General features: G+C 42.9%; 1 protein-coding gene across 1 annotated transcript in view; it reads left to right on the top strand.

The window, feature by feature from the left end:
- Positions 1–3,155, top strand: part of DRD3 (dopamine receptor D3) — a 66,802-nt gene extending 63,647 nt beyond the window's left edge. The window contains exons 7-8 of the mRNA XM_084801997.1: positions 501–846; positions 1,927–3,155. Of these exons, the coding sequence (XP_084658123.1) occupies positions 501–846; positions 1,927–2,123 (543 nt within the window). The 3' untranslated portion in view covers positions 2,124–3,155. The remainder of the gene's footprint in view (positions 1–500; positions 847–1,926) is intronic.
- Positions 3,156–21,045: the final 17,890 nt, after the last annotated feature.

Raw genomic sequence — 21,045 nt, 5'->3', positions numbered from 1 at the left:
AAAAATTAATTTTTTAAAAAAAATTTAATGAAAAGATGAAACAAGTCCAGACTCACCATGAGCTAGCTTCATCGTGTATCAATTTGCGACCAGTCTTATTTCATTTATGCTCCCACTTACAAACACACACCCCCTCTTGTGAATCAACCGAGTATCTAAGGCCTTTACATCTCATAAGTACATGTTACTGTAATTTATTTAAGATCTCAAAGCCTTTGTCTTGCAGGGTTTTCCACACTTCAGGTTCCTGTGATGACACTGAATATATTAATTGCTGTAGCCAGGTCTTTCTAATTCAGAAAGGCCAGCCTACCCTGCTGGGGTGCCTTCCTCCGTGGCTTGCTGCACCGATGGCCTGTTCTACCTGGTAGCTGCTTTATCAGTTGTAAAATCAGAAGTGGATTTCATTTCTGTAACTTCCTACAGGCCCACCACTCCCCCTGTAGGTTGTACACAAGGAAGCTTTCCTCCTTTTTCTTTTCATCATCTTTCCCTTGCAGGAGCACATAGAAGACAAACAATACCCCCAGAAATGCCAGGACCCTCTCTTGTCACACCTGCAGCCCCTCTCACCCGGCCAGACACACGGAGAGCTAAAGCGCTATTACAGCATCTGCCAGGACACCGCCTTGAGGCACCCGGGCTTCCCAGAAGGAGCGGGAGGGGCGGGCCGGCTGGAGAGGAACCGGAACTCCTTGAGCCCCACCATGGCACCCAAGCTCAGCTTGGAGGTTCGGAAACTCAGCAATGGCAGGTTATCCACATCCCTGAAGTTGGGGCCTCTGCAGCCTCGTGCAGTGCCACTTCGAGAGAAGAAGGCCACCCAGATGGTGGCCATTGTACTTGGTAAGTCTGAGTTGCTAGCTTGGGTTGAGTTAGTGGTTAGCTGAAGCTAGTGCTGGGTGCTGCAATGGGGCCTATCATAGCCATATCTAAAGAACATTAGAAATTCAATTATAAAATCGCTATAATACAACTGAAAAAGGTTTCTGTATGAATATTAACACTGATGGAAACTCCAAAAACCTGAATGAAATTTATAAAGCCATTTAATTTGGGTTATCATAATGAATTATAATGTATAAATCGACTCAACGAAAGTGTCTGCCACACGTTGGGTATTTAATCAGTATTTACTTACCTTAAAATATAAATGAGAAAATAGGACAGCAAAACTCTACCGTTACACCATATGATAATAACTAGATCGTTTTAAACATGGGGGGGGGGGAGACAAACTAAATTCATCAAGATGTCAAAAGTGGTTCTTTTTCTATGTTCCTGTATTTATCAAGTTTTCCACTGCTTACAGGGCCAGATTTAAATTTTATAGTAGAAAATTTAAATTCTGACATATAATTAATTAAAGTTTGATAAATCACAGATCTCACAAACATTAATGAAGGGGATTTCATTGTGGCCACCGTCACTGACAAACCTCACAATTCTCACACTCAGAGTTCCTAGCACAGGAATGGAATTGATGGGGTCTTTAAGGGTCTTATCGTCTTAATCAGATATCCTTCCTGCATAGGAAGGCACTAAATAAATATCTGAATTTAACCTAAAGGTTAAAAAAAAAAAAAGGTTAGCCAAGAGATTCCTAAAGGTCAAACTAGAAAGTTAACTTAGCAACAAAGGCCTGCAGTGAAGGAAAGCCCCGAGAAGAGTTGCCACTGCAGGGACACTAGTGTGTCTAATTGTGCCTGCTTTGTGGAGCTGTTGTAAACATTAAATAGGCAGTACCAATGAACGCAAAGACAAGTCAATGAGTGAAAGCCAAGCCAAGTCAACAGGAAGCAAATGGCACGTGAAACTCCAAGTGCAGTGCCCAGTATAAAGAGAGATGACTTAATAATGGTTCCCTGTTATAAGGAAAGTACTGAGCGAACTCCTCACCCGGCTCCTCTCTTTCTTTGTGACCAGGAGCCTTCATCGTCTGCTGGCTGCCCTTCTTCTTGACTCATGTTCTTAATACCCACTGCCAGGCATGCAATGTGTCCCCAGAGCTTTACAGAGCCACAACATGGCTAGGCTATGTGAACAGTGCCCTCAACCCCGTGATCTATACCACCTTCAACGTGGAGTTCCGCAAAGCCTTCCTCAAGATCCTGACTTGCTGATGGAGGAGAAGAGAGCCCATACTCCCTTTACCCACTTCAAGATGCCAGGCAGTTCGGACCCTTGCCCAGCAAGGTCGGCTTGGAATGACTACACGGCGGTCTGGTACATGTGGCATGAAGATTTGTGACACTGGATGGACCCGGATGGGAATAACCAGCTGTTTACTCCACAATAGAAGGTTCTACCTCCCCCACTTACATCTGACTTCTTTCTGTCAGTCTTCAAATTGCTATGTGCTAGGTGATCATTCAGAGAGCTGTTGGTAAGGAAAAAAAAAAGTACGGGACACACACAGAGAATTGTCATTAGAGACATGATGCGGTGTAGTGAAAGAAAAATGAACAGGTCTCAGCAGTCTCGGCCTGCCAGGGGTCCTTGAAATCACAGCCAGGAAGCCGTCTTGTAGACCAAGCAGGCAGATCCTCTTCTTTCAGACCTGTAATTAACTGTCAGCACAGGTAACCCTGAGCATCCGTGGGGCCCATTTGCTTGTGTTCTTTCACTCTATCCTGAAATATGAAAGGCAAGGCCAATGTTTATACATTCTGCTTTTCTGTGGAATGGAACTGGCTGCCTTTGGAGAGGGAAATTCTCACCCCAGAGCAGGCACTGTCCCACACTGGGATTCAAGCTCTACTCTTACTGCCCTTATATGTTTGCTCTTGCCAGGAGGGACCACTGCTTCATACCCTGATTTCTCAAGACAATTCCGGTGTCTCAATTTCCAGAGTCATTCAGGACAAGACGGTTAGGTGAAGAAGGCAAGCCAGTCCCTCTGCAGTGTTGTGGCTGAACTTTGTGGTCCAGAGAGTGCCTCCCATACGCTCTCTCCATCATTAGAACGCTTTCCTCAGCCAGGAACTTCCACTCGCTTAACAAAGACCCCAAACCTTTCAGACCTTGATACCCAGTTCCAGTCACCTCCCCGGTTCTGAATTGATAAGAGTGGCCAAGACAGCTACTGTCCTCTAAGACTTGAGTCTCCCCTTGTCATTGTGTTTGCCCATGTGGGTGACAGTGACTTGCCTAGATTTTCAGAGGACCTCAGGGCTGAGGGTACTGGGGTGGGTGGTCATTCCAAACCATCACATGGATAGTCTTTATAAACCCCTAGTCAGATCCTAAACACCATCACTCTAACAGCTGTGTTCAGAATGTAACAAAAGCCGGGTGTGGTTCCTCAAGAGAAAAAAAAAAAAAGCAAAAAACAAAAAACAAAACCCAAACGCACCAGAACTAATTTGTAAATGTCATTCAAAATTGCATTTTGGAGGAGGTAGAATACTCACATCATTTGCCTTCTCACCTGCACAAGCTACTTTTTTATTGATTGCAGAATCAAGATCAAATTTATGGATAATTTATGAAATGCTGTCAGCCTGAACTTCAATAAATTTACCTTTAAGAGCATTAGTATATAGCATGACAGATAGTGGCTGCCATGCTGTTAAAACTTTAAAGAGCCCAGGAAGTTTACAAAGAATCCAAGGCCTCCCCAAACTATCTTCATTCGTCTGACCCGAATGAGTCAGTTGTCTGATAGTTCTGAATGTTTTGATTCCAGCACCTAGAAGTATTATTATTATTATTATTATTATTATTATTATTATTATTATTATCTATAATAACTGGTATTGTAACACAATGAGAAAAACCAAATCCTCTCTACAACAGCCTCTTATACTTAGTGTCATATAGTATGATGAGTGTATGCAAGCAAAGCTGAATCCTGGACAGTTAAATCTGCAAAAGTAAAGGTTTGTGACTTCTATATTTCCCCCATGCAAAACAAATAAAAATGAAAGATTGTGTGTGGTAAAAATATTATAGACTTCTATGTAAAAACAATCAGAATTCTAGAGGCAAAAAATATAAGCATCGGTAACAATACCTTTGTGAGGAAAAATGACAGCAAACAGTAATTATTTGATTTCATGAGCATGAGAGTTTGCCTGCATGTATGTATGTGCACTACATGCATGCCTGGTGTCTGCAGAGGTCAGAAGAGGTTCTTAGATCATCTGGAACTGGAGCCACTATGTTGGAACCAAGAACAGAACCCAGATCTTTTCAAAGAGGGGCAAGTGCTCTTAATCACTGAGCCATGCCTCCAGCCCTCTGTATCTTTTCTTGGTATCGAGGAACCAACCTTTACAATAACCTTGTGTGAGATGGCATTATTTTATAGGTCACTTCTACCATTAAACCGTAAAACACCTATTGGCTCCACAGTGTCTACTAGTCTGTACCAAGACTACTTCCCAGAATTCTTTTCTAGCCCAGGAGGAAATTCTAAGAGAAATCCCAAACATGTCTCCTAAACCCCCACTGCAGCCTCTTTGTCCCAAGACCCTTTATGACACCTCTTCTGCCTCTCCTCTTCACACTATAAACAAGGACTTTCAACCTCAGGACTCATATCTCTCTCCCCCCCCCTCGTCCTCCTCTTCTTCCTCCTCCTCCTTTCCTTTCTTTCTTTTTGTTCTTTTCTCATACAATACATTCCAATTGCAGCCTCCCCTCTCTTCACTCTTCCCAGCCCCTACCCACACACTTCCCCCATCCCCCAGATCCACTCCTCCTCCATTTCCCCTCAGAAAAGAGCAGGCCTCCCAGAGATGTCTACTGAACACGGCATGACAAAACTAAGCACATACACTCATATCAAGTCTGGACAAGTCAATCCAGTAGGAGGGAAAGGGTCCCAAGAGCAGGTAAAAGAGTCAGAGATACAGCCCCTGATCCCATTATTAGGAAGCTCACAGGAACACCAAGCAACACAACCATGACATATATGCTGAGGACCCAGCAGAGAGCCACGCAGACTCTGCGACTGCTGCTTCGGTCTCTGTGAGGGCTCATTATTTTTGTTGCCAACATGACCACAAATCTCAGAGAAAATGTTGGGCTGAAAGAATCAGGCCATAGTCCTTGGGGAAGACTCTTCTAGAACCCAAAGAAATACCATACTTTTCCACTCTTTGAGTAAACTGCACATAGTACATAAATTTTAATATATTCCAGTCAACAGTCAACTCAAATAAGCAAGCATTTCCCTCTTCTAGAGTCCCATCCTTTAATACTTCATTATTATCCATTTTTAAAATCAACCATTTATTCAATAAATGCTAGTTTATCACCTTGTTACATGCCAGGTGCTGGACTGGGTACCAAGAAGCACTGTCCAGGAAGACATGGTCACTGCCCCACCCTCCTCAAGAAGCCTATAGTCCAGTCAGGAGATAATTTATGTATGCAGTGCTCACCTGCTTATTGTTTGTTTTTAAAATGCAGGATTCTGGGCATTTGGTAGTCCAAATTGAGTCTCAAGATGGCTTCCTTGGCAAATATTGCCAAGAGTTGAGAGGATTTTAAAATGTAGAAATGCTATTTCAGACAGAGTAGTCCCTCTTAACCCATAGATCAGAAGAAGCAAAGATCATGGAAGCAACTGCCAAAAAAAATGCACATCTGACTATTAGAAACAAAGCTGTAGGGATGGCATGGGTAAGGAAGGGTCTTCACTTCTCAAGATCTCATGTAATACTAGATCAGGCAGCTAGCTGAGATGATGATGCCACTTGTCACCATCTAGACATTGAACCCGAGACTCCCATGTGTGACGCGCACACTATGGAGTCTCCAGCCCTGAGATACGTACCTATCATCTCTGTGCTACCTTGGGTTTCAACAAATACAGCTTTTCCTCTGAAATCTTTCATCTTTACTGATGAAGATGGAACGCTTAGTTGAAGGGAGTTGATACCAGAAAGGGTTACCGTTAGGCAGCTTGGAGACTTTGGATCCGAAATCAAAGGAGGTCAGTCAGAGAGATTTGTTTTTGTCAACGCGTAGGTCAGAAACACACAGAGAGGCAGAAAGGTTAAGAGTGTCATTTGCAATAGGTATTTGCTGGAGATCCTGGCTCCCTGGACTGTGCTTCGCACTTGGTATCTGCTGACATTAGAAGACTGGAAAAGCTTAATTTGAATCAATACACAGGGAGCAGAAAAGAGATGACAGGCAATTAACTTGATTCTTCCATTCTACCTAATTGTCTACTCATCAGCTGAGGAAGCAAGTGAGTTGCCATGACTACCTCCTGACACAAAGGCTCAGCGCAGGTGATGCCATTGTCAGCTCATCTCTGTGGTACGTGGCTGGCAGAGGCAGATCCCGAGAGTCCAGGCCAAGCCCAAGACCTGGGACCACTTGTTTCATCACCCTCACCTCAATTAATCATTGTCTCCACCGTTGTGCAATGAGTTTCTGCTTTGTGTAGAGTCTGGTCCCTGGGAGGAGAAGCCGAGGACTTCTAAGGATGAGGACGACACCCTCAGGCAGAAGCAGGCATGGCTCTGTGATGGCTCTGTTACCTTATGGGAAGCATAGTGTTCAGACATGACTCAAGGTCTGAAGTCCTATTGCTAGCATGGACAAGTGACTGTAGGTGATAAGAGCATTTGGGAAGCTTCCCTTTTCTCAGGAGAACAACGGAAACCTAAAGCCCTGGTCTTTCTTATGAGACCATTTGAAGATCAGATTAAAAACTCACTAGTCAGTAGCTCTCTTAGTCTGTTCATGTTGCTATAGCAAAAGACTGCAGCCTGAATAATTTATAAGTAGCAGAAATTTATTTTTCATGGTAATTAAGGTTGAAATAGCTAAGATCAAGGCCGGGCGGGCTCAGTATCTGTGTATAAGACACTGTCTTGTTGCTTCATCCTCCCAGTAGAACAAATGGTGGGTCCTCACACTGTAAAGGTAAGGGGGAAGGCCACTCTGGTTCTTTCTGGCCCTTTTGAAAAGTAGGGGCAGAATCCTCATGGCCTAGTTACTTCTTAAAGGCCTCAGCACGAATCTTTCAGGAGACACAAATGGTCCAACCAGAGTATCAGGGCTTCATGAACTACAAAGCCCTAACAAATGCAAAAGGCCACTATCATCCTTGGATTTGTCATCACTATTCACTCCTCAGCTATCAAACCCACCTGACTCATCTCCTATGGAGATCCTCTTCCTCAAGTGATTTGGCATAATCTTTCCAAGCTCACCTGGCCACCACTACACAATCTGATTTGTCTTGTCTTTATTCCCTAAATGTACCCATCTGACTTTGTAGTCTGACTGTTGGACCAAATGCATAGCACATGACAGGACCCCTTACCTGCTCAGATGGCCACCTGCTCAAGTAGGTTGTGGCCTACCACTCAGGCCGATGATGTCAGAAACTTCTTTGCTGAAGTCTGCTTTGTGTCCCCTGTTGCTCTCAACATCATCAACTGAGGAGTAGAACACATGTATAGTTCTCAAAACTGCCTGGCGCTGTCCCTCATGGTGCCTGATTCTGCCACCTTCTCACTCCATCTCTTCCGGTCTGGCAGAAGTGCCTGGTTATAGGACACTAATATTCAGGGATGCTGTGACAAGGGATCCAGATGTCAGGTGATCTAAAAACAACACAGACTGTAGTCACCCATGGTCCTAGTGGCCTGAGGTGTAAAATTAAGGCACCGGTGGAGCACTGCTGACTCTGGAGGCTCCACAAAAAGATCCTCTTGACTTCTTCCTGGTCTCTGACAGTTACCGGTAATCCCCTTGACTTATTCCTTAGCTTTTGGCAATATAACTGCAGTCTCCACCTCCAATTGCTTATAGCACTGTGTCTGGGTCTAAATTTTCCTTTCATAAATCATTGGATTAGGGCTGTCTTCACCCAATATGACCTTAGCTTGATTATATCTGGAAAGACGTTATTTCATAATTGAATTATTTATGGGTCCCAGGGTTTAGGACTTTACCTTTGTTTTTTTGTAAAATATTTCAATCCATAATATATGATGAGAGTGGTCCAGAAGGAAAATTTGGGATGTGGTTAAATTCGGGTATAGGTATGAAAGTCTTATCATCATTAATGTGAGAGGTTGGGATTCCTCCTTGGCATACAATCTCTCCATGGTCTGGGTCAACTGTAAACTTTCTGGAGTTCAACTTTATTTTTAGTAAAATTTTCTAGCCTGAATTCCTAAGACTATGCTAATACAAGCTAAAGCTATTTGTAGAAGGATATAAATTATCTGCTGAGCCCTTAAAACCTGTAAACGTGCTTATTAATAAAACTCAAATCTAATTCAAACTCAACCATTTGCTTCTCTGTGTCTTGAAGTGGGGAATTGAACAGCAAACTCATTGTGGGTGGGCAAGATACATGAAAATATCTTGTATTTATCCTGTTCTGTGCCATACCACCCTAGACAGACTGAAAGTGGTAAAGGATGGGTTGGTTTGGTTTTTGTTTTTGTTTTGTTTTGTTTTGTTTTTTTCCTTTAAGAAAAACTGACAAGCTGGGCGTGGTGGACACACCTTTATTCCCAGTATTTGGGAGGCAGAGGCAGACAGATCGAGGCCAGCCTGGTCTACAAAGCAAGTCAAGGACAGCCAGGGCTACACAGAGAAACCCTGTCTCAAAAAAAAAAAAAAGTAAAAGAAAAGAAAAGCTGATAAAAATGAGTCTTACATTAACAGTTGAGCAGATTCCAGGAATCACCACATTAAGATCCTTAAAAGGCTTATAATTTATAACACGTTATAATTATGAGATTTGATAACTGAAAGGGACAGTATCCAGTTCTTACTGTAGAAATCCTCTCTTGAACGTTTCTGATCTGTGATCACCCATCTTATATTAAGTAGCTCACTACTTGCCAAGACGTGACAAGTTGTCTTGTTCCTAAAAAAAAAAAAAAAAAAAAAAAAAAAAAAAAAAAATCCTGCCACGTCTGGAGAGATGGCTCAGCAGATAAGAGCACTCGCTGCATCTCCAGCGGACCAGAGTGTGACTTTCAGCATCCATATAGAGGCTCATAAGCATCTGTAACTCTAGTTCCCAGGTAACTGGCACCCTCTTTTGGCCTCCACAGAGGTACCAGGCATGCAAATTGTGCACAACTATACATGTCGGCAGAACACCCAAGCACATCAAATAAAGTATAATTTTTAAATTGACATTTAAAAATTCCTGCCATCAGTTAGCCAAAATCTGCCTCCTTTTAAAAACCAGTCTTTAGGTTCCATCTTCTCTATGTGAGGCTAAGGCAGTCCTCAACATTTCAATTCTCCTAGCTCTAATTCAAGAAGCATTCTCTTGCGCTACCTGTCTGGGTTGACTTCCTCTGAAAATAGCCATTTTATTAGTTTCTCTTAAACTACAAGACCTCAATAGGTTATAATCTTTAAATGTTGTTGAATCAGTTCAGAGTGCCATAGATTCATTATTCCTCATGATTGGAATATTCAATTTTTAATGACCCAACTCAAATTGCATTGACTTTGTAGGACTCATACTGAAATTCTGAAAAGGAAATTTGCATAGAGAATGGAGATGTTTAATAGGCTATGACTTAGGGATCAACACATATAAGGGGGGTGGGGTGGAGGAAGCAGGAGTAGGTGCAGAATGTATGATGGTCTAGCACATAGAAGAATCCCACCGGGAACTATAATACACGTAGACCATTCTCGATCTCAGCCGGTCGCTAGTGCCAACTACCTCTAAAGAGGAGGGATGATTTAGACAGAGGCTCTCTCTTCAGTTGAAAGCTTTTATCCCATTCTTAACAACTAGAGGGAAAAAAAACCCTAGATGAGATTTAGGATGCACACATCCCAGCATCCACTACAGCATACGCTTTGTGCCACTTTGTTTTACTTTCTTCATATAATAGACTCTAGAAACAGCAACATCAGGAATCTAGTTGGTGTCTCTTCCTATGGAAGTTCAGCAGAATGGTCTAATCTCTAGCAGGTCTCAAAGTAAGTCTCCTCCTTTCAGTACAAAGGAATAAAATATTGGTTCATGGTACAAAAGGGATAAACACATTACACTAATGCAAGAAGCCAGACACACAAATCACATCTGTTATGATTTTATCCTTATTAAATATTCAGAATAGATAAATTCACAGAGATAAAAGGAAGATTGGTAATTCCAAACATGGAAAGAAAGGAGAGTGAGAGCTAACTGCTTAATGGGTGCCTAATTTCTTTCTATGATACTGAAAATGGAACCACATAGAGGGGGGTGGTTGCACAATATTGTAAGTTACTAAATGTCACTTTAAAAAGACCAATTTTATAAAAATTAAAAATTTTAATTATGAAAAATTAACAAATCAAAAAGAATGGGGACCTTTAACATATCACATTCTCAGATTCGAAGACTTGATATGTCTAGATGAAAATTTTTTCCAAGTTGATATATATACTTATGCAACGTCTCTTAAGATTCCAGGAGGCTTTTTCTTAAAAAAAAAAAAAATCTTATGAGCAGATTATAAATTTATATAGAAATGCAAAAAACCCAGACTAGCCAAAACAAATTTTAAAAAGAAGAAATATCCAGAGTAGGTAAATGCATAGAGACAGAAAGAAATTAATCATTTCCAAAAATGGGGGTGGTGGTGGTGGTGAGGGCTGGAGAATTCTCACTCTCTGATTTCAAAACTTACTGTAAGTTGTAGTTATTAGCTGGACTGGTGCTACATGCTTGAAGTAGAGCTCTACCACTCAGGAGTCCCGGGCAAGGGGATTGGGAGTTTGACAACAGCTCAGACCAACAAGAGTCTGTCTCAAAAGCCCAAAGACTGAGGATGTGCTCTATGCGTTCATAGAATGCTTTCCTAGTGGGCATAAGGCCTGGGTTCAGCACGGGCACTATAAAAAAAAATAATTAACCAATCTGTGTTTGCATACAGATATACCAACTGAAAAATAAAACACTGAAAATTCAAAAGCTTTACAGATAGATAGATAGATAGATAGATAGATGTCAATTTATAGATATATAGATAGATATTTGATTTCAACAAAGACAGCTTATAAGTAAAAGAGTGTTTTAGACAGATAGCATGGAGATAACTAGATAACAAGCTTAGCTAAGAGGGAGAAACAATGCACAAACATGTATAGGTGCTAGATATGGCAGCAAAACTCTCCTCTGCCTGGAGACTAAGGCAGAAGATGATGAGTCTGAGAACAGCCTAGGCTACACAATAAGCTCAAGACTAGCCCTGGCAGCAGAGCAAGACCCTGTCACACACAAACAACAAGAAAAGAGAAACACAGAGCTGGGGAAATAGTTCAGTGGTAGAGGGCTTGCCCGCTGTACACGAGGCAATGACTCCCATCTTTAGCAAAAGGGGTGGTGTTGTGAATTACACAATCGTATTTGTGTGAAATGCATCCTAAAAGAAAAACCCACAGAGACAAAAAAAATATATATAATAGTAGTTGGCTTGGACAGGAAGCAAAAACTGAGTTAACGATGAGTGACCATAGAGGAATATGCAAGAAACTCAGCTGTGCCTCCCCAAAAACTCATATGTTAAAAGCCCCAACCAACAATCTAACCTTACCTAGATATAGGACCTATAGGGACATAATTAGGGATAAGTTAGATCATAATAATGAGGTTCTGATATGATAATATTAGTATATTAAAAAGAAGAGGATGCTTGTGAGGCCAAGCAGTGCATAGCAAGGTCAGATTCCTGCAGGAAGCCCCTGAGAAGCTGGTACATGAAGTTATCAGTGTGAAGATGAAGTTGAGATGGAGGAGTTTGGGAGATGCTGAATTGTCACATGACGTTTGCTAAAGACAGCCGTAGACACCGAGAGAAGCAAGCCTAGGTGAAAGGTCATGTATGTCACGGGTAGGAGTGCCATAGAGATAGGGCTGCCCATGTCTATTGGAGCCCACTTAATGACACCCTGTGCCCTAGAGGCTAGACACGGAAACACAGCATCTTATATTTGCTCTTGCAGGTTTCACTATTGCTTTGGTCCAATTTCCAATTTAGAACGGGAAATTTTTTTGTTGTTGTTGGAACTTTTTATTGGTTCTTCGTGAATTTCACATCATGCACCCTAATCCCACTCATCTCTCCCTCCCCTCATGCCCACCCTCCATCCTTGCAACCTCCCCTCCAAGGGAGAAAAAAAAATCTCATTGTGGAAGCTATAGTGTGTCACAGTGTGTCCCATAGTATACCCTTTGGTCCACATGCCTGTCAATACTGGAACCTCACTGGGACTCTTCTTAGACATTCTGTTTTTGTCCTGTGTTATAGAGGCACTGTAGTTTTGGATCTGTGGGGTTGACCTCTTCATATTTCTAGCAGTTCATAGATGGGGTAGATGTTGGGATGGGGCCAATTCAAAGGCCTGGATCTAGGACTGAGAGATACCTGAGCTGGTCAGCTCACTGGCTCTCCTGTTCTCATGCCCTTGGGGCCAGCACACACCCCTCACCCAACCCTCACAAACACAGCCAGCTTTAGCCTGCTGCAAGGCGAAGTGCAGGGTCTTCTCTCCTGAGTTCTGCAGCAGGTGATGGGCAGGGCAGGTCTCTTGCTCTCATGACCCCAGGGCCAGCTCTCTTGATTACCATAGTTGACAAGTGGCAAAGGGTGGGTAAGAGCATCTCTCCCATGCCCATGCTGCCATATAACAGGCAAATTGCCGGAACCAGCTCTCCCACACTCACACCCTCAGGGTCATCTCACCTGTGCCCTTGCCATCAGAGTCAGCTCTACTCTTTGTCTAGGTGAGGTGTGGGGCCAGCAGGTGAGGTGCAGTGCTGCAGCAGGTGAGGGGCAGGAAGAGCTCTCCTGTTCTCATGACCTCAGGGCCAGGTCTCAACCTGCCACTGGTGCTAAGGAGTGAAGGAAGAAGGGTATATCTTCCTTATCCATGCCAGGCTCACTACACCACTCTTCCCCAGTACTACAGCTGACAAGGAGTGGGGTCAGCTCTCCTGCTTTCATTCCCTCACGGCCAGATCTCCCACAATGCTCAGGTGAGGGCGGGGCCAGTTCGGCACAGCCCTCAGACATCAGCATGTCCCAGGAAGCTGCCCAGACCAGGGATGTCTACCTGGTCTTTGCTGGTAACAGACCCCTGCTACTGCAGGGACACGGACCCAGATGCAGCCCCCTGTGGCAGCACAGACCAGGACCCCACCACGGTCCCAGGTGGCGTCACTGGCTACTCACATCAGGCTGTTCCTCACTATCGCCCGCCCTGAGTCTCCAGTTCTCCTTTTCTCCACTGTGCCCACAACCTTCTGTTTCTCTTCCATCTCTCCACCACTTACCTGCTCCTCCTAGTGGTGCCCAGGGTCTCTGAGTTTATCCAGAAGTAGTCTCAGCAGTGCTATGCCCGACTCTTGCATTATGGTGCCAGGCAAGGGTCATCTTGGGCATGGTCTGCCCCGGGCTGGTAGTCATCTCAGGCTAGCTCCATGTCTGGGCCCTATGGCAGTGGACTGGTGGTGTCTCAGGCTCGTTTTTTTCTCAGGGAGTGTTAGGCCACTAACCATCCAGAAGTTCACAGGTCAGAACACTGAGCATAGGCTTAGCCTCTCTCCGCTCTGCCACCTACTGACGCACATGTGGCACGGCAGCCACCCCTGCAACGCCTCTAGTGGCAGGCAGAACGGGAATGTTTGCTTTATTTTTTTTTACACAATTGTATATTGGAATTATGTAAGTTCCAATTTTATGATACTGGGACTTGCAGTTGAAAGTGTGCCCTTTCAACTGGAAAGGGCTGGAAAGATGGGCTCAGCACTTAAAGGCACTGAATTTGACTCTCAGCACCCATATGCTGACTCACAACCAACCATAACTCCATTTCCAAGGCATCCGATGTCCTCTTCCTGACCTCCATGGGTACCAGGCACACACGTGGTACCCATATATACATGCAGGCAAAACACTCACCGGCATAAAAAAACAAAACAAAACAAAACAAAAACAAACAAACAAACAAAAACTCAAAGAGCTTTTAGGTTTGCCTTGAGTTTTTGAAGAGATTGAATTTTGGGTGTTGCTGAGACTGTTTAGATGACGGAACTGCTGAAGTTGGACTAAACGCATGCCGTGTTATGAGGTGGTCGCCATCCTTGGTAACCGGAAGTGACTTGTTACGGTTGGAAACTCACGCATCTTCCCCGGGATCATGATGTGAATGTTGTTCACCAGCTGGCAGCGCTATTTTAGAAGGCTGTGGAATTTTTAGCCTCTTTGCTAGAGATAGATACTAGGGTCAAGCCTTTGAATGTTCTCCCCTGTCCCCTGGTTCCAGCACACTTTCCCTTTGTGGTCCCCTGTTACGAGAGAAAACTCTGCCACAGGCTCCCACCAGCGTGGACTCCTCAGCACTTGCTCCGCCATGATGAAGTGAGGCCTTCTGAAATCATGACCCCGAATAAATCTTTCTACCTTTCTTCTTACAAAATATTTGAGTCACAGTGTCACAGAGTACCTAATACGGTGCATCTTCAGTCTTGTGGTTGCGTCCTTTGAAAATTGAATGGGCAGAGTTCTTTGTGTCCCTTCCTGCCTCAAAGCCTAGATTTTCACCGTCCCCAGGTTCCCTAAGGGAGCTGAGCTGAGTTCCCTCCACTGCCACAAGAAATCCACTTATACCAAGCAATGGGTACTTTTTAGTGGAATTAGCTAAGCTTTGACCAGAGGGACAAATAGATGTAAGAGTCGCTGGTCACCGTATTCTAACTTCTGTATCTGCCCTTTACTAACGTCATCTCAAATTTGGTCTGGTAGCAACACGCAAGTCTTCTGTCTTGGATGACTATAATCCAAGGATTTCTGTCGCTTTTCCAATTGAGTTAATATCGATGAATGCCTCCTACACAAGTACATCCTCTCTCTCAGAGAAATATCATCTTCGCTACTTTGTTAAAACCATCTTTTGCACCTTGGGGAATTTATAAGCAAAACAAACACATGAAAATGGACAACCCTTACAGTCTGTTGACATTACACTACTCTCTCAAAATATGAGGCGTTTCCTGTTTGTGATTCTCCTGTTCCCTAGCGAAGCAGCTGTATTCCTAAGGCCCAGCTTATTCCTGACTTCACCCCCCTTCGTTCTGTTCTTGAAGGTGCATGATGCATCGCCGTGTGAGGCTCATCTATAATATCCCCTCTGCCTTTTGTTCATGTCCCTTACAAAGCCTGCGCTCTGCAGAGACTTCCTGTGCTGCCCCCTCTTTCTTGATCTATCTTCCCCTTCATGTCTGGAATTACTTTCTATTATCTTATAGCCAGCAGTTTATTGTTTAAAATCTCCTACCTCTCCCAACGCATATTCTTTTCTAAAGTCTCACATCACAGAATCACACCTGTGGTAAATACCCTTTTGAAGTGAAAAGTTAATTTGTAATGCAAATAATTACTTCTTTCTTTATCTCATTTTCAAGTGGGTATTTTCACATAGCAAATTTTCATAAAGATAAATTGGGGGCAAATGATTTCACACTTTTCCCTCTCTGTCACTCCCTCCTTCTCCCTCCCACCTCCTTTCTGTCCTTTTCACCTCTGGTTGTCTCCTGCTCTCCTTCTGAGATTCGTGAAAATCGCCCCAGGGTTTTCTCCCAGGCTCTGCTTTTCTTAAGTGAAAAACTCTCTGCTCATGTGTCTTAGTCAGGGTTTCTATTGCTGCCATGAAACACCATGGCCAAAAGGGTAATTGAGAAGGAAAGGGTTTATTTGGCTTACACTTCCATATCACTGTGCCTCATTGAAGGGAGTCCAGGCAGGAATTCAAACAGGGCAGGAACCTGCAGGCAGGAGCTGATACAGAGGCCATAGAGGGGTACTGCTTACTTACTTCCTTGCTCCTAATTGCTGGGTTCTTATAGAACCCAGGACCACCAGCCCAGGGATGGCACCACCTACAATGGTCTGGACCCTCATCCATCAGTCACTAATTAAAAAAATTCCTTACAGGCTTGCCTACAACCCAATCTTATGGAAGCAATTAAGTGAGGTTCCTCCCTCTTGGATGACTTCAGCTTGTGTCAAGTTGACATAAGACTAGCCAGCACACCATGTAGTGGAGCAAATCTTTGTTGTCCAGGCTGGAGAGATGGCTCAGAGGTTAAGAGCAATGTCTGTTCTTCCTAAAGGTGGTAAGTTCAATTCCCAGCAACCACATGGTGGATCACAACCATCTGTAATGAGAGATCTGGTACCTTCTTGTGGCAGGCAGGCATACATGCTGGCAGTATAAATAATAAATACATCTTTAAAAAATGTTTTTTGTTGTCCGAGGAAAGCATTCAAACTCACCTGCTTCCATGGAAGTTCTGGAATAGAGCCAGGTGAAGAATTGCATGGAACCGTCTGTGTCTGACCCTATGATGGCTTGCAACTTCCCTCTCCTCACTATTCTGTTTCTACAAACTTCAATTGAAGTCTTCCTTCCTCTGCAGTTGACAAACACTAAGAAGTGGATGTCTTTATTCCTTGGTCTTTGCAGGAATAAATGAGAACAGTAATTTCTGTCCCATCTTACAAAGTCTGTGGGGGGAGAAATGTGGAAGATAATGTAGGTTGCAAAGTATGACTCACCTATAAAAGAATATATACATCTTTTATTTAATCATAGGTCTGTTCACTGAAAATATCAAAGTCAGAACTTTTGAGCATGGGACTGGGAAGAAATGAATTGTACTTAGAGAAGATGGTGAGCTGGGAACACTGGGTCTTCTAAATCAAGAATAACCCTGTTCTACCTACATGGAAGTGAACGTGCTTTTCAAGGCGACAAGGCTATTGTACTCCGAACTGAATTATTTCTCTTTTGAAAGTATAAGGACAAAGCTGCCTAGCAGACTGGGGTAGAGCAGAGCGGAAACAAGAGCAGAGCTTGCTTAGAGTTATCAGGCGAAGGTCAAGTAGGGAAGCATGGATCCTGTGAGATAAAGTTCTAGACACAGAAATAAGTGGGAAGAAGATTTTTCAAATGAGAATAAATCAACATATCCTAAAAAAACAGGACTGAGAAGTTGTAAGGCATCAGTACTTTCTCACTGATGTGAGAAAGAATTCAAGAAAAAGCTTAAAAGAATTAACCTTTTCAAATAAATAGAGCTGTGGTCACTAACTCCACCCCACCCATCTTTCCGTTCTCACCATCAGCCTATTGACTCTTTGCCAGAGAACAGATGTCTTAACTTCTTTTATTAAAAATGGGGTAAATGGGCTGGAGAATGGCTCAGTGGTTAAGGGCACTGACTACTCTTCCAGAGGTCATGAGTTCAATTCCCAGCAACCACATGGTGGCTCACAACCATCTATAATGTGATTTGATGCATACTGTTTAGATAATAAATAAATCTTTTTTTAAAAATGGGGTATACAAATAAATATAGTGTGTTCTGGTAATTTTTGTGAAAAAAAGTGACCCAGAGTTACCTGGGAAGAAGGCTCCTCATCTGAGGAATTGCCTCTATTAAATTGGCCTCTAGGCATCTCTGTGGGACATTTTCTTGATTTATATAGAAGGGCCCTGCCCAGTATAGGTTGTGCCACCCTGGGGAGGTGGCCCTGGATTGTGTAGGAAAGTCCCTGCTTTGAGTTCCTGCCGTGGCTTCCTTCAATGATGGACTGCAACCTGCAAGTCAAATAACTGCTATTCTCTTCAAATGGCTTTTAGTCACAGTGTTTATCTCAGAAAACTTATACATTGTAGGGACTCTTAAATTGTGCCACTTTGCTGATTATGCAGCTATGACCTCATCCCAACTCCTAGAGAAGAGATAAAGAATAAGAAAGGAAAGCTGAAATATCCACCTGGCAAAAATGCTGGTTTCTGTAAGCTTGAGTGTGGCCTATGAAATTAAAAAGGACCAACCAACCCCTGCCCCCCCCCAAAAAAAATTCTTCCTAGATGATTTCTTCCACCTTGAAAATATTATAAAATATACTGAACACTCAGGATACTTTTAAAAATAACTGCATAACAGCTGTATCTAACATTGTCATTTTCTCCTGCTCATTTCAGATCACGTAGAAAAAGGACGACTGAATATAAGAGGTCCTCCCTGGGCCATTTTCCTTCTATTTCCTCCATTTCTATGCCTGGAAGAAATCACTATCTGACATTCAATGTTTACCACTTTCCTATGTAATGCTTTGTTACATATGCATGTATCCATGCAGCATGGGGCTGTAGGCTTCCAAGATGTGCATTAAACTCTATTCTCTGACACTTCCTTTCCCACAGAAATTGATGCTTGTAGATTTAGTTTGTTCATTCATTGCAATTGCTGTGTAAACATAACATTCTCCTGCTGATAATCATTTACTTTGTTCTCAAGTCTTTATTGCTTTAAAAAGCTGCGGCAGCAAACGCTTTTGTACATGTATCCTTGAGCGTGTGTGCTAAATTTCCTCTAGAAAGTAAACCTCCAAGAGAAATTACCGGTAGTGACATTTGCACATCTTCTTCTGTAGTAAACGGTATCAAATTGCTTTCCAAAACAGTTGTCTGCATTTATTTTCCCATCCCTAGTTTATGAGAGTTCTTTCTTATGTGCTTTTGAGTTACTGACTCAGACGGTTGGTCCCCAACTTACAACACTTATAGTTACGATTCCCAGCTTCACAATGGTGCAAGATCAATATGCATTCAGTAGGAACCATACGTTGTATTTTGATATTTTCCTGGGTTAGCACTATTCAATATACAGCACAACAACACCCCCTTGAGATGCTGGTAGAAGCAGTAAGCCATGCATCTAGAATGTATACTTCTAAAAAGGTAAGCAACCAGTATTCTACAGTGTACTGCATTACTAAGCATGATTTGGGGCACATGGAATGCATTTTTAGCCTACAGTATTTTCATCTTAACAATGGCTTTGTTGGAATATAAGCCTCATAGTGAGTTGGGAAATATCAGTATTAAGTTTTCTAGTCTAATGGGTATTATTTGTTTATAAATTCTAATTTTATATCCATTCCTGTATCATCATCTTTCCCAATTAGCTATTTCTTGAATGTAAACACAGAATTAATTTTTATATTGATCTTGAATCTAGCGGCTTTGGGGTTCTATAATGAAGTATGCCTGTGGTTGCTGGATTTCTCTTAGCTTTTAGTCAAATATGTTAACTAAAATAATGCTTGTTTTGGAAATGGTTTCTTATTTTTGTAACTTTTATTCTGGCCTTGGTGGTGGGAGCGCAGGTGAACTGTCTGCTATGCGGTGGCATGGGTGAGGTAGAAATGCCCTCACCGACTTGAGTTGAGGGGTAATTAAGTCAGCATGTAGAAGTAGAAGGGTTTGGGATTTTATCTTGAGCTGTTTACCTTTCAGCTCTTTGGCTCTTAGCTCTCTAGCTCTTGAGTTCCTCCACTCTTTGGCCTTTGGCTTTGGGGGCTTTGAGCTAGCAAGGCCTTGGGATTTTTGGCCTTTTCCTCCTGGGCTGTCAATTGAGCCAGTGAGCCTATTGAGCCTTCTCCGTTGGCATGTGAACTGAGTAGGAAGGTCAGCTGGGTGCTTTCTCTGCCTCTCTAACCTAGAAAGTTTTTCACCACAGCATCTGGTTCCTGAGTCTTTATTGGTAAAAATAAAACGATCTGAGATTTTTCAATTAAAAAAAAAAAAAAAAAGAAATGCCCTCACCACCTGCAGTGGATGGGCGAGCTGGCCCTGAGATCATGCTAGCTGTCCCTGCCCCTCACCTGCTGCAGCATTCGGGAGAGCAGGCCCTGCACTTTGCCTGGGTAACACAATAGAGCTGGCCCTGGTGGGGAAGACACAGGTAAGCCTGAGCCTGCTCTGAGAGCCTGAGAGTGGAAGAGCTGGCCCTGGCCCTTGCCAACTGTAGCATTGGATGAGCTAGCTGGGGTAGTGCTGGAGAGCTTATCCCCGTGGTGTGGGTGTGGGAGAGCTGGTGAGCTGACCAACTCAGCTACCACCCAAGCCCAGACCCAGGGCTTTGGGTTGGCCCCACCCCAACATCCACCTCATCTATAAACTGCTGGAGTACACAAAGGGGGTGATCCTACAGATCTAAAACTACAGGATCTCCACGACACAGGGCAAAACAGGATATCCAAAAGAAGTCCCAGTGAGGATCCATTATTGATAGTGTAGGAGAAGCCAGAGGTCTCAAACCAGACTGATGACTCATTGCAGTGAATATCTGCAAGCAGAGAAGTGTGGACAACAGGGTATACTGTGGAACAACTAAGACGCACTACAGCTTCCATGACGAGATGGGTTTGTTTTGTTTTTTGTGTTTTGTGATTTTTAAGTGTTTCCCTTTGGTGAGGAGGTTGAAAAAGCAGAGGGTAAATATGAAGGGACAGAGAGATGAATAGAACTGGGGTGCTTAAGAATCAATAAAAAAGTTTTTTAAAAACAAATATTATATATAATATATGCACATTTTATATATAAAATAGCAGCTTCTTATGCTTAAAATATAGTCTGCAAATTTCTTTTCCTTAAATAAATGATTATGATACTGTGAATATTTATCAAAAGTTTCTTTTTCTGAATCTTAATTGATCATTTCCCTTTTTATTTGCTTGTGTATATTTTCCAATGTAAATGTTGCTTTATTTCCTCAGAAGTGGGGATGAGATGAGAGCCATACCCAAACTTTACTAATATGTGGCTTTGGCTGGGCTCAAAGTGGTTCTAACTATCGCTAGGCCTAGATACGGAAGCTTCTAGCCTCCACACAATCTAATCTTCTGTAAGCCAGGAAGTACCTTAAGGGTTTCTGTCTGTTAACCTCGGCCTAGAATGTTTTCAGCTTCCAAGACTTACTACTGAATAAGCTCACTCTTTCTAGCTCCTTCTGAACTCTGGCTGGCTGATTCAACTCATGTGTTTTGCCTCCAAGTTCTTCTCCAAGCTGACTGACTCAAATTGGCTTCTCACTGAATTGCTCTGCTTAGAAAAACTGCCTTTGATCTCCATGAACTGCACTGCACCGAAGTGTTCTGTACTGACTGCACAAACTCTACTGTATTCCTGTACTGTACTCTCCTCTCTGCTCTCTCTGTGCTGCTTTTAAGCAGCTTCTCTTTCCTGTCT

This window comes from Acomys minous (genome assembly GCF_964271855.1).
Source record: "Acomys minous genome assembly, chromosome: 11".
Taxonomy (NCBI): domain Eukaryota; kingdom Metazoa; phylum Chordata; class Mammalia; order Rodentia; family Muridae; genus Acomys; species Acomys minous.
The sequence above is the reverse complement of the archived record's forward strand: the minus strand, read 5'-3'. Positions and strand labels throughout refer to the sequence as shown.